At 38.3% G+C, this 13,929-nt stretch overlaps 1 protein-coding gene across 1 annotated transcript in view; it reads left to right on the top strand.

Annotated features, from left to right (window-relative positions):
- The window catches only part of LOC104545361 (ran-binding protein 17-like), a gene marked incomplete at its 3' end in the record, with an annotated part of 52,705 nt that overhangs the window by 26,992 nt on the left and 11,784 nt on the right, over positions 1–13,929 (top strand). The window contains exons 8-9 of the mRNA XM_010190484.1: positions 5,138–5,245; positions 7,727–7,809. Of these exons, the coding sequence (XP_010188786.1) occupies positions 5,138–5,245; positions 7,727–7,809 (191 nt within the window). The remainder of the gene's footprint in view (positions 1–5,137; positions 5,246–7,726; positions 7,810–13,929) is intronic.

Raw genomic sequence — 13,929 nt, 5'->3', positions numbered from 1 at the left:
TCCTTATGACCATTCAGATAAGCCTTATTTAAGACATTCACAGGCCTGCAGTGATTCTGTCTGTGTGCTGGCTCAGCTTGCAGAAAGTAAGTCAAGAACGTAATCACCGTAATCTTTATTTCTCTTAAAATCGGTGGAAAGCATCTCTCAATTTCAGTTATAGAGGACTGGATGAAAACAAAACCAAACCAAATAATAAAACAAAACCAAAACAAACAAAAAAACAGCAAAAACAACAACCGCAAAAAAAAAATCACAGGAAAAAAACCCATAACAAAAAAGCCCAAACTGCTGAAGCCAGACTGTGAATTAGCATCTCATTTTATAGTGGGCACCAGTGGGTACATTTAACTTCATTAGTATTGTTTGTGCTTGTGTTCCCTAAAACTTAATGATAAAATGAGGAAGATGTGTAAAAGCAGATCCATTTCAAATTCTTTTTACTTTGTTTTTCCTAGTACAGAATGAGTATCTCGCTCTTCTGTGCAGAACTGTAGATCTCCAGTTGTAGGAGGAGGGATGAGAGAGATTTACCTCCTCTCCATTTGGAAGAAATGGATTCATCCACAGAGGTGTTTGGGTTTTTTTATACAGGATCCAGGATATGTGATCCTGAGGACCCTTTCCTCTTTTTTTTTAAATTAATTTATACCTTCCAGTTTTTGAATTACGGTTATGTCAAAAACTAAAGCTTCCAACTTTAGGATTTCATTATTCTGTATTCACAATAAAAATAGATTGAAATGTAGCTTTGTGGGGAACTCAAAGCTCAGTCCTTCTCAGTTTCTTTTCCCTTGCTCAGGTTCAAAATTTTTTTTCCTCCTCACCTTTGTCTGCAAAGGATAAGTGCTTGCTTCTGTTCAGTGGATTTCACCTCATTAGACTGAGTCCAGCTTCATCCAGGTATTGATCCAAAGCATTATAGCAGAATAAGCTGCTATTATCACAACTCTTATTTACTGTATATAAAGACAGAAAGGTAAATGGGAGGAGAAGGGAGGGTCAGATGCCAATTTTATCCTCTAAAGTTTAAATATCCTTCGATTAATGTATTTCTTTTGTCGTTTCCAATATATAATCAGAAAATTGTTTTAATAGTAAAGAAAAGCTATTTTTCAGGCAGATTTTACTCCGTTATGTTTGAAGCCCTAGTATTTCAATATTGAAAATGGCAAATGTAGAATATTAGCCAAAATAAATCTGATTCACTTGCATTGGTTCAATAAATGAGAAATAGAGGCAAGGGATAAAAAGCTACGCTTTTAATATACTATAAGATGATGTTTATTCTGTATTTGAAGACTATCAGGAATAGTCACCTGTAAATTGTTGGTAGAAGAACGTGTTGATAAGCTTTTGAACTGATTGCAGGGAGTATTTTTGGGTCTAAGCCCTGTCCGTAACAGAACATATTACACTCAGGAATCTCTCACCTGAGAAATTCTTCTTTTTTTTTCTGATTGCGGTATTTAGGATTTCAGTTTTGTCCAGTAGATGGCAAAAATGAGCAGAAATTATTCCTGTTAAGTCCTTTTGGTCTGGGGAGTGGGGGGGGCACGGGAGACACCGTTGTATCTTTTATTTTACCATTATGATTGAGTTATTAGGCTCATGGTTTAGAGGTGAATCGTCAGGTATGCTGAAGCTGTGCTAGATTGCCAAATAGGGCTGTTTTGTAGCAGGCTTGCTTATACTAATTGAGTTTCTCTAGCAAATCAGGCTCCTTGGAAAAAGGCCAAAGGCTTTTCATAATTGTATTGACAAGAAAATGAATATGATAAATGGCGTTCATTCAGCTGAGACAAGATTTATAGTTTTCCTCTGGCAAGGGATGAAGAGAAAATACTTATAATAATAGTAAAATTTGTTTTAAAGTTGTATTAGGCTATATCTCAAAAGACTTCATTAAAATATTTCCAAATATTTTAAGCAGCTTCAGGTGTTAAGTATAGCATCTTCCTCAAGTATCCAGTAATGAAAGATGAAGAAAAACATCCCACAAACAAAACAAAACAAACTCAAACCCTGGATATGAAAGTCATTTATTCTTCCTGAAATATTGATACGTCAAGCTGTCAGTGATGATTCCAGTACCGCAGCTCTGGAAAGTTTATTTGCCTTTTGTATTCATAACGTGTGGTCTCTAATTTGTAGGTCAGTCCTGAACATGCAGGTGTGGCCTGAGAAAACTTGTATACCAATGGGAGTAGAATCAAAACCTGTTTTTCTTAACAGTGATGATGTCATTCTGCTCTTTACTTCAAGACTGCCTGCATAAGAAGTTGCACGGTTAATCTGTTTTCTTCCGTCCTAATACTGGCCTGTAGTCTAAGGTCCTTGGTCTCGCAGTGGGATAAGTCCATGGAGATTCAGTTATGAGTCCAGGGTAATACCCACTTTCTCCTTACTTTTATTTGGTGTTTCTTACAGTTAAGTGGTAACCCATGAGCAAATTTTTCTGTGTTCCTCCCAGTTGATTCTCAGTATTTAATGATTTCTGTTGTCTGTGACAGAAAAAGGTTGCAATAAGAAAACGGATTGCAAGAATAAAATGATTAGGTTGACTCAGAGATGCAGTCAGCTAGATGGCACACGATGGATGTATGTGAGTGCATGTAAAAGTATCTACGTGTATAGATACATAGGCCCTAAGTTTATAGAAAAGTGATCTGCCATTGAGATGTTTTATCTCGTAGTCGTTTAAAAGTTGACCTGGATATTCAGATGTCTGATCATATGGTGCTTCAGATGTGGAACACTAGAACAAGCAAAGCACTAAGGTGGTTTGTTCAAAATTTTGAAGAACTAAATTTTTAAGTTTTTATGTTCTTAGGATTCAGAATTAGGTACAAACTTGAAAGAGTTTGTAGAGCTGTAGAGATTGAGGTTTCCTAATCACAAGAGAAGAGGAGAGCACGTTTTCTGATGAAACAAGGCTACCCGATCAGTAATCTGTTTGTAATAGCTGCTTCTGCCAATTGCATTGATTTAAACCTCAGTATCTTTTTTTTGCAGTTTGAATACTTTTGAGCTTGAACTGGCTGGTCACGTTAAGTTCATGACTTGGCCAGATTCCTTGAAGCTTGTGGTTAAAAACAGTTAAAAATAATACTCTGTTTAAAGCCAATGTATTCTACTTTATTGGATTTATAAAAGAATTAATAAATTGCCAAAGCCTTTGTGTTGCCCCTAGCATTTATGAAATTTGACTACAGTTTCCAGTCTTTCCTTGTCAGTGAATATGAACTCAATGCTTAAGCTTTTGAATGAAGATACCTAATCACATTGGCCGCGTTAGCTGCCTTTGATATTGCTGACTTACATTTTGGTTGTAGGATATGGCTGTCAGGTTACTCTCTTCACTATGAAATCTGAAAAGGCAATTGTCTTCTAGCCTGTGAAAGGCTTTCTAGCCCACAGTGGGGCTTTGCAGCATTTCACCATCTCCCATCGGTGTACGTGGGGTTAGTAGGAAGGCTAAGGAAGAGGCATGGCTTAGGAGAATTAATAGCACAGTTCAGTGCTGTACCTTACGTGACATTTGCTGCCTCTTGAGAGTATTGACCACCCTCTGTTGAGAGCAAGCTGGACTGGAAGCCCACCTCAGAAAGAATGGAACTGGCATTAGTGAATTTTTAAAGGTATGAGATGGCATGGATCATCTATACCCTTTGAGTATGTTTTAGGTAAGTGACAGTTGAATTTAAATCCCAGTTTATTACTGGGAAATGGGTAACTCTCCATGGTATGTTTAACTCTAGTTTGTTTGATTTTAAAATGTGAAGAACCCCATAAAGGAGCAAGAAGCAAGATCTAAAAATATATTTTGCCTCTCAGCTTCTTTGCTATGTGTAGTTTAGCCCTGCAGCGCCTCAAGCAGCTGGCAGCAAAACTGCACGAGTCTTTAGGTGCCTTAGACAGACAGCAGTAGCCAGAATGCCTCCCATCTGTTTGCACGGCGCTGTCATTCATCAGTAGTGCTAAGTCTGATGACTGCAGCCTCCATCAGAAGAGCTGTGTCGGACTGAGACTTGACTGTGTCTGCATATCCTAGAAGCGTCTAAACCTCTGTGTGTTTCAGACTTTTATTTCACAATCCCACGCTGAGTGCTGTACCTGAATTTTACTTTGTAAGATTCACAGTAGTTGCCTTTATTTTCTGAATAAGCAATAGTATTTTCTATTTCTAAGTCACTATTTCTCACATGACTAAATAAAGCGGAATTCTATTATATGAAACAAAGTTTAAAATGAAAAATAAGTTTATTATTAAACAAAACCATTGACTAGATTAGTTAGATCATGTTAATAGGAAATTGTGTAGTTAAAATTTCTTGGTTCCATCTAAAAAAACCCCAACTGTTTAATTCTTTTTCAGTCAAGCTGTGCTACCTCATTTTCATTTACCAGTCTGCATTCTTACCCAAATAAACTCTTGTTTTCAGCGTATTGGGGAAAACTAGGGGTCAGCTTTGTATTAAATCATTGCATGAAATACTCTGATACAGTCAGTAACCCATACGATTTTATTTAAGTTACGTTGCACAGCCTACTGAACTTACTTTTTTTCTGTGTTGCATTGTTTTAAGCCCTGCTTTAAAAGAAGGGATCTCTCCTAGGTGCTGATGAGCAAACAGCTCTGCTGAAAGGGTTCTTAGAAATCTAACTTTGCTGGTCTTCCCTGCACAGTTTTTCTGAATTCTCTTCTTGAATGCTCTGGAGGCGACTTTGTACAGTGAAGTTGTTCCCAGCTATATGGAGCAAATATAATATATATGAGGTGGTGCTGAAATTTGGAGCCCAGGATTTCCTAGTATGTAAATTTGTGGTGGTTTTAAATTGTTCTGTCATTTCTGACTTACGCCATTCATTAAAAATCCAAGCTAGTTCTTATGTAGGTTAGCTTCACATGTACAAACTGCTTTCCTTTTCCTTCGTTGCAGCTCTAGTATATTAACTATTTAGTCTTTTAAGCAGAAGCTTTCTTAAATTTATAGGTTCTGGCAGTGCCTCTGTCAGAATGAGCCACCAAGGTCTGTATCTGGCCCACCCAGCTAATGTTGTCCTACGGTTTTAGGGGAGGTTGTCTCGCGAGATGTTGTTTTATCCGTATACTCTTTAACTCAGTCTGGTGAAGATACCCTGCATACATTTCTGTTCTGCAAAGAGCTATTGAACTGTGGTACCGGGAACCTGCGTGTACAACCCCTATCTTGAAGCTGATGGCAGAATTTATGCAAAACAGGTAAGAAGCACGTGAAAATTAGGTAAGTGATGAATGCTGCAGTAGTATGCATTCTCTGTTCCATCTTTCTATGTTTTGTGTATCCTTGTGTTGTCTAACGTTGACTTTAAGACTGCTGCTTTTGTATTTTGGAACAGAATTTGCAAGCAGAACTTAGCTTTCAGTGTCATTCTGTTGTTTTACCAAAATGGTAGATACTACAAGATCAGCTGGTAAGGATTAATTACAGGAATATATAAGAGAGACTACTGTGTTTTTATATTCAGTGTTAGTGGAAATGTATGGTTTAACCAGGGGTAAATACCAACTCCATAATTAAATATCCGAGAATTGTCTGCTGTCGAGATTTGCTGCAGGCTGAATTTTTGCCTAAAGCCAAGCAGCATGCGTGTGTGCTGGTAAAACTACAGCTCCCTTTATGGTTGCTGCTGCAACTCAGCTCTGCCAGCTAAAAGAGGAATGAAGGGTATCTAATGCAGCAATATTTATATCAGCATGCAGGTAACTTCTCCCACATCTAAAACCTCTGTGCGCTAACCGGAAAGGCCTCAGAATGGTTCTGGGAGGTGAGTTCAGTACTTGACATTGCAGGTGTTAGACTGAAATTCCTGGTTTACCATAACTAACAGAACAATTCATTTTGGGAAGTTACCATAACGCTTGGATATACATACTGTACTGCCCAAAGTGAAAAAAGATTTTTAAACAAAAAATTGATACTTAAAAGTCTCTGTGCTCGCTGCCTTCATGATTGAAGTAATTGAGAGCTTTCAGCAAAGAAGTAAATGTTCTCATCATTTCTCATTTTGCCTTGTAAATCAAATTTACAAGGAAACAATTTGAAATATTTGAAATTTGAAAAAAATATTTTGTTTAATATAATGACAGGAAATTGGTGCCTTAAAGTTCAGACCTGGCTCCCAGTCAGATGCTGGTGCATGTGATGTGCACTTAATCCCCGAATGGCTATACAAACCTTAAGGCAGAGGTCCCTGTTTCTTGTTTGTGTTGACTTGCTTAATGTGACTTTCCTTCAGCTTGTGTAGGTTAATTATGTCTTTTATCCTGGTAGTAGTATAATAAATTGCTGGGAAAAGTTTAGCCTGTTTCTATTCATGATGCGGTGCACAGGCAGTATGCTCTAATAGTGCTGCAACTTATTTCAATGAGGAGATTGTTAATGTATAAACATAGAACTCTAATAAAGGTAAATAAAAGCAAAGAACAACTGGAATAATAAATCTTATTAAAAAACAGTTCTTCAAGCTACTTTCCATATTCATGTTATTCTTCTACCTATTGGTATTCAGAAAATCTGCCTTGTTCCCTTTAGAGAACATCATCTGGGATGGTGTTTTTTCAGGAGTTGTGTACTGCATTAGCTTTTACAGGTTAGAATGCATTATACAATATAATTTGACATGGTTAAAATATGTTACAGAGTATCAGATTGTGTATTATGCCACTCCGATATTGAGATGATGTGCTGGTTTTGGTGTTTTGTCTCTGCCAGCGTTCTGTGCATATGGAATACACAAGTGTTATACCAGGCACATTTTAAACCTGGGTAAACACCCAGGTTTGCAGCAAAGACCCTGCAAAGAGGGACTCAGACCAAAAAAATGGACTTGCGGCAAAGAAGGATGCCTACTGCTGTCCCTAGGATAGGGGTGATAAAAGGAGCCCGTGTTTGATCAAAAGTGGATGACTACCAAATAGGTCAGCCAGAAAGTACTCTGGTTTACATCACTCAGCAATGACCCCTTTCCCTGTCACTCCAGATAAACACTAAGAGTCAGTTTTGCTAAAGTTACTTAAAGCTTAAGAGCTATATTCGAAGTTAACTTTTAGGCCTGAACTTGGAGTTGGACTTCTTTATCACAAAGCCAGGATGGAAAGATGCAGCAGGGACTTCAGCAAGGACTGTGTTATGTTTCCGGATTGGGAACGAAGTGGTTCTTGTTGGCTGTGATAATACACGTGCATCAGGGAAGGCAGTGTGGCGCGGTCTTCTTCAGGGCTCAGGGTAAAAAGCGTGCACTACAGTTTACACTGGGAGAACTGGCTTGTCGTTGCTACGGATTTGAAGTAGCAGAATAACCAGTGGGGATTAGTTTATCTTAAAAGCTACAGAGATGCGGAAGCAGATTATAAATTACTCTGACCGCTTTGGTTATGGAACCTTTGGAGCATTGTTGTGAACTGCACATGGACACGTGATGTTCCCCGGTCACTGAAAGCTGTGTGCGTATTGTCTGGTCACCATTTCTGGTTAACATTGCTTGGTCTTCTGTCATAGGATTGTTTCTTTGGCAACACACGGAGATAACTAGAGTGCATGTTATTGGAGTGAAACCTAGAATTAGTTTATTAAATAATTGTACTTTGTAATCAGCAAATGGTTTTTTTTGTTTTAGGAATGAGTCCATTGCAGCCTTCTGCTTTGATGACGATCTGAATATTTTTGCTGTTATTTTCTAGATCACAACGCTTAAATTTTGATGTATCATCTCCAAATGGAATTCTTCTCTTCAGAGAAGCTAGTAAAATGATTTGTACATACAGTAGGTATTCATTAATGTTTCCTCTGCAGTGTAATTCTTTGCCTGTCTTGTGATATAAAACTCCTGTTAGTTCATGTTCCTGAGCACTGGCGGGTTTGTGGAATACGTGGCAGACCGTAACGTGTCGCAGCCAGTGTCATCCCGTTGTAAAGCACAGAACTTCCATGGTAGGCCTTTAGAGCTCATTTACTTTCACGGATCAAGGTTAATTCATGTAGCACTGTTGCTTGTATTGCTTTATAAACTTGAATGCCTGTCTTCTAGCAACTGTAAATGTATTTCAGCAAAGATACCAATAGTGACGAGGTGTTTGATCTAGGCTACTGATTGATGGGTGTGGGTTGATTTTATGTATTCAAATTATATTGCAGCAGTTCCAAAACGGCTTTACCCTAGAGCACTGTTAAAGTGTTTATAATAAGTTGCTCCATTTTACTACTCCCACTCACGCGTGCAACTGCAACAGGTCTTTGACATCAGCAGTTTATATTACACTCCAGCTAGCTTTGTAGCTTACAGTTTTGTTTTCTAACTATTTTGAAAGGAATATTACCAAGTTTTTGTAGTGCAACCTCATTTGTAGTTTGTATCAACAGGGAGGGGCATAAGATGCCCTTTCTTTTAAACAAAGAAAATTGGTGCATAAAATTTGTTTTTGCTGCATTCAGGTTGCTTTTTGGGTCTGGAAACCGCGTGTTACATGGCTGCCTGTAAAAAAACGTCAAATGTAATTTTGCATTTGATCTGTAGGGCATGGAAACGGTGTCTGCGGGATTGCATAAAAGCACTGACTTTAGACAAAAAAAGTTACACCCAAGTGACTCTAACTTCTTGCAAAATAACTTTTCTGTTTCATTTTCAAATATACCATGTGGTAAGCTGGCATATTTTTTTCAGCTATGTTAATAAGTAAGTTTGTTAGAATGATTAAGCAAAATAAAAATAATGTTTGAAAAGATAAAAGGTAAACTTTTAGATTTTACTACTTGATTACTGTTAGCCTTTGTAATTAATTGCTCTAAGCTTTCTTTTGATGGTTTAAAAAAAAAAAATCAAGTGTAGTCATGACGATGCTTCAACCCTGCTTGTCTTATGGTACCTGATCCCACTGCAGTTGTATTTCCCTTTTTAAATTTTCCGCCTTTACAATCCTTTCTGCACTGCTGAAAAACATACCGTGTTGTTGGGCATCCATTCATTTCACTTGTTGACATCAAGATTCTGAACCTTGCTGAGTGAACCACACCAGTTGGTTTCAACCTGCTTCGTTCTTAATCATGCCTTTAAAACACTCGGTAAAGAAACCTTTTTGCTTTCACTTGCAGCTTTTATGGTGGATGAGTGTGTGTTGGTGGAGTTGATAAAATTCTCAGCCCTAAAGTATTTGTAGCACTTGCACATAAGGACCAGACAACATTTTCTGGCTCATGCTACAATTTAACTATGCAATGTAAAAGGAAATTTCAGGACAGTGCAGATTTAAGATTTCAAACGAAGCAGTGGAGCCACAGAGCCTGTTGAAGCCTGTGTACTCTTGCCTCTTTGTTAAATTATGTGAAAGGCACTTAGGGAAGTGTGCCATAGAAAGAAGTGAAATGACCATAAGAGCTTTCTCTCATGCTTCTCTTTTGTGACTTTCATGTCATCCTTCCATTGGAAAGCAGTTATTTTATTCAACACAGGTTTAAGAGGAGAACTGTTCTTAACGTCCTCCAAAAAATAATTTAAAATCACCTATCAACTAAAAGTGGAGGGAAGATGTAGATGTGGGAGAAAGGCTTCACTCAATATGTGTATGGGTTGTTGTTTTTTTCATTTTCCTTTTAAAACACTGATATTATCATCATTGTTTGAAAGGGCCCCATCAGCGATCTTTCCTGTACTTAGTTGTGACATTTAAAGGTATTGTGTAGGTTTGCTTTTCTGTGAGGGATTGCCAGTATCTGTTCTGGGACTGGACTCACTGCAGAGTCAACACCAGAGACCTCCCAGTGCAGTCGGATCAGTTGGCCACCTAGAGCAGAGATTTCACGTAGCCCAGCTGGCTCTGCGCTGGCACAGATGGGCAGCGCTGGCCTGGCTGTCGCTGTGGCGCAGCTGTGGGCACGGCAGTGAACATCCTAGATTAGCGCATTTCAAACGGCTACAGCTATTGCTGAAGTGGCCACTGGCTTCCAGTCTGGGAAGGTTTTACTGCCCACTAGAAGTATTTCAAGATACTACAGTTAATCAGCTTTGAATAATTGCTGTTAATGTTTTTAGCTTTTCTTGTTAATTACTAGCTTATGAGATTTCCGTTCCAGTGTATGGAACGATGTAACTACTGGAAATGTGTTGTAAGGAGTCATTACTTCAGTTATGTGCCATCTTTGGAACATACGAATTCCTATAAAAATATTGATATTAAGGGACTTTGCATTATTTTCAAATGCCTTCCTGAAAATTTTAATGCCTAAATTGTGCTTTTAAGGAAAACAATACTTTCTAATTTTTTTTAAACTGTGTTAGTCTTTTAAGCATATGTACTCTTGGCAGACATCTGGGGGAAAATACAAGTGAACTAAGTGATGATCATAAAATTCACTTTGGCAGTGTTTCCAGCCCCGCATTCTGAAAAACTGTGATTCAGTTCAAAGAATGAATACACACATGCCTTCAAATCCTTGGCTTCAGTTTTCAACTTCTCTGCTTTACTATTACTGCAGGTAACTTAAAATTCTGAAAATAGTTGCAGTTTTCACATTCAGTGTGACTTTATGGCTGAAACGTTAGAGAGAAGTAAGACACACACAGTAAATGTCAAGAGATGCAACAGAGAGCACATGCTCATTTATCTTACCAAGTCAGCCAAACCTCTTGTTATGTGCCTGCAGTTCATAGTGAGCTCCTCAAAGCTGATCAGAAAGATTCTTGAAACTCAAGATAGATTTTCTTGAAATCTAAACTACAATCATTGCCTTTTTAAACTAAGAGAAACACAAGGCAATGACATGAGGCAGAAGGGAGAAAATAGAAGGAACCATCTCTTTCCTTCATCACACTGTCCTTTCGGGAAGATTCTTCCTTTCGGTCTCAGTTTCAGTTAACCCATTGATGAAGTGGGTTGCCATAAACTCTGCTCAGCCTCCTCTCATCCCTGAGAAATTATTCTTTCCATCACCTGGAGACCTGGCTGTCCTTGCTCCACTTGGCAATCCTGTCTGAACCCAGGCTTCCACTTCTGCTTTGTTACCTCTCACGTCTCCTCCTTATCGTGCCCTGGACAGTGTGAGTTTCCTTCCATAGCTCAGCAGCAATCCACGAATGTAGCATACAAACAGTAAATGGAAACACAGCTTAATTGTATTGTACTTCCATTGGTAAGTGAAATTTAAATTTGGTTTAGAACAGGATTTTTCCTCTTCCTCTCTCACATGTAAAGATATACAGAAAATGCTAATAAAAAGTATTATTCTCAGAAATTTCACCTGTACCAAACTAAACACAAAAATTTCCAGTTAATGGCTTAGGCCCACCGGGGCTCGTCTTGCTATATAAACCTATAGGTACATAAAAATGTGATCTTAAATACGTCTCTGTCCTGCCAACATTTAGACAAGGAATTAGTAACTGAAACGAGGTGGCATCAGGTGATTCTCCTCCCCAGCGTCAGAGTTCACGTAATGTTGATTATTCCTACGTCTGGACTACACTGGTCAAAGCAGGTTTGGACAATACAGAGATGCTTTGCAAATACGTCCTTCTTCAGGTGATGTATATCATCTAGAATTTGTGTGTGGATTTGCTTTGTGTAAAGCCTGTACTGTTGTTTACATGGGAATAACTTTTTCAAACAAACATCTGGTGACCTAGAATGTCACTTCCATTCCATCTACAATTTTGCCAAAGTTTGTGGCGTACATTTCTGTCCGAATGGTACCTCCATTTAATATCGATGTATACTGTAAGGTCTTTGCTTGGGCTAAAAATAAGAGGAGGAATAAAAGGGTAGAGCAGTGTTTCTGGGGTGTGAATCTATGTGAACACTTGTGAGTATGGATGCTGAAATGGCTTTAAGTCTGGACTGAAGCATGTACTCTTTTTCTCCTCTAGACTGGCGTATAGGGATTGCATGTATTTGAGTGCAAAACAGAAATGAAAAACAAAACCAAAATGCCTGTTTCAAAGATGCTCAGCATTTACAGTTATCAGGGAATGAAATTTAAAATATGAGTTATTTTTATTTTTTAAAATAAGCATCTCAGCGAGTGCTTAATTCTTCTTAACAGATCCAGCTTTGTGATTAGGGTAGTACTAATGTGTCCTGTCCTGCTCATTTATCACTGATACGGTGCTGAAGACATTTCTAAGATGTCTTTACAAGTGCTGTGTGTTCAAAAACTGTAAAGCCTGGCGTAGGATGCAAAAAGCACTTAGGTAGTCAATTATCCCTGTTAGGACTCTGCAGCTGCTTGGCAAGGGGTCTTGTGTCTTGTCCATTATGGCTAGAGCCAGTCTGATGGAGTGAGAGAGTGATTTAAAATAAACAACTGAGAGGAGAAAATTGAAAGGAGTTGGAATAGTATAGTCTGCCATTCTTCATCCCAATATATTTCACTTTTAATTCTGTTGGTACAAGTTTCCTTACTATGTGTTTTTGAACTCCCAGTTGTATAGGAACGATGTTCCAGTGTATCTGGGGATCATCTATTTTTGTTTTGTGGTTTCTTTACATTTTAGTAAACCTCTTCCCTTTCATTACAGGAGACTGACATAAAAATAATATTTTCAATATGCTGTTTTTATTTATCTACATTCTGTCATGATATACTTTGATGTAAGTTTTTAATTTTGCTTCAGCTTTCAGCTGTTGTAGCAGTTACTGCTCAAGGTCAGCAATGAGGTTAGCCACAGTAGCACAAAACAATTTCCTGTTCTCACAGGCCAGGTAGCATTTGGATGTGGATTAAATTTTACCACATTTCCAGTAGCCAGACACGATTATTTCTAATGAGCTTTAAATTGCTTCTAGAACATATATTTCAGAAACTTGGTGTGGTAATCCATTCAGTGCCAGCAACTTCATAAGAAAACAGTTGTTCTTCAGAACTTTGGTTAAACGGATTCTTGCTGTAGAACAGGTATTTTTAATCGGCAGCTTGCTTTAAAAGCAGAGTGCTCACTGGTCGCGGTTGCTGTTGGTCTGCTCTCCTCTTGCAGTAGTGGTTCCAGAATATATTGCTCTTCATTACTGACTCAGATTTCATAATCGGTTTCTTTTGGCAAATTTGTCTCGGCACTATGCGTGCTCATTGTGCTGATTTGAGAGGTTTTATGCATGTTTTGTTGTGGAAGCTTAAAAAAATTAGTTTTTGAAGGTTGCTCTCATCTTTATGATTAATGGCTTCCTTTTGTTTTCTGTATACGGCCTCTTCTTTATACTGCCCTAGCATTCTGAGTGCCTGGAAAGCATGCATTCAAAACCATCTTTATGGGGCAGTGGTGAATAATAAAAATAGGAAAGGGGGAAAAGGCAAGAAACACTTTTTCTCCATAAATGTGATAAACTTTCAGAACCTTTGTTTAATCTCACCAAAACCTTTTTTTATCTTCATCTAATTCACACATGGTAAAACGTGATTTAGTTGTATTATTATACGTAGCGCTTATTGGACTGGAATCCAGAACAAGCCCTGCTTAAATGAAACTCAGCCATAAGGAAATCATTTTTGCATTATAGCTTCTACTGCAAGAGCAATTAAGGAAAACTGGAATGGAAGCTGCCTGTCCTGACGTGCTCCCACATCTCGGAGGGAGTGAGGGAATGAGCTGTGCACCGAGCTCTGGTGCGTGTTGCCTGCGGGATTCTGAGGGATGGTGATGTTAGCTTCAGTCAGAGCATCCCACTTTGTTTTTAGCTGGCTTTGTATTCCCCCTCTGCATGCACACGCTTTCTTCATCCAGCTTCTCTGTTTATGTACTAAGGAGTCTTTCAGTAATTAAATGCTTAAATTGTCAGCCAAATTCAAGCCCTTATTTCCTATCTAGCAGTTTTGCTCAATACCTTTAAAAACCCCTTTCTTACTCCTGTCAGAATTTTGTATCACCTCTGAGACGTAGAGTTTATAATTTTTGTAAGTG

This window comes from Mesitornis unicolor, unplaced genomic scaffold (genome assembly GCF_000695765.1).
Source record: "Mesitornis unicolor isolate BGI_N332 unplaced genomic scaffold, ASM69576v1 scaffold16078, whole genome shotgun sequence".
In the NCBI taxonomy this organism is placed as follows: domain Eukaryota; kingdom Metazoa; phylum Chordata; class Aves; order Mesitornithiformes; family Mesitornithidae; genus Mesitornis; species Mesitornis unicolor.
The sequence above is the reverse complement of the archived record's forward strand: the minus strand, read 5'-3'. Positions and strand labels throughout refer to the sequence as shown.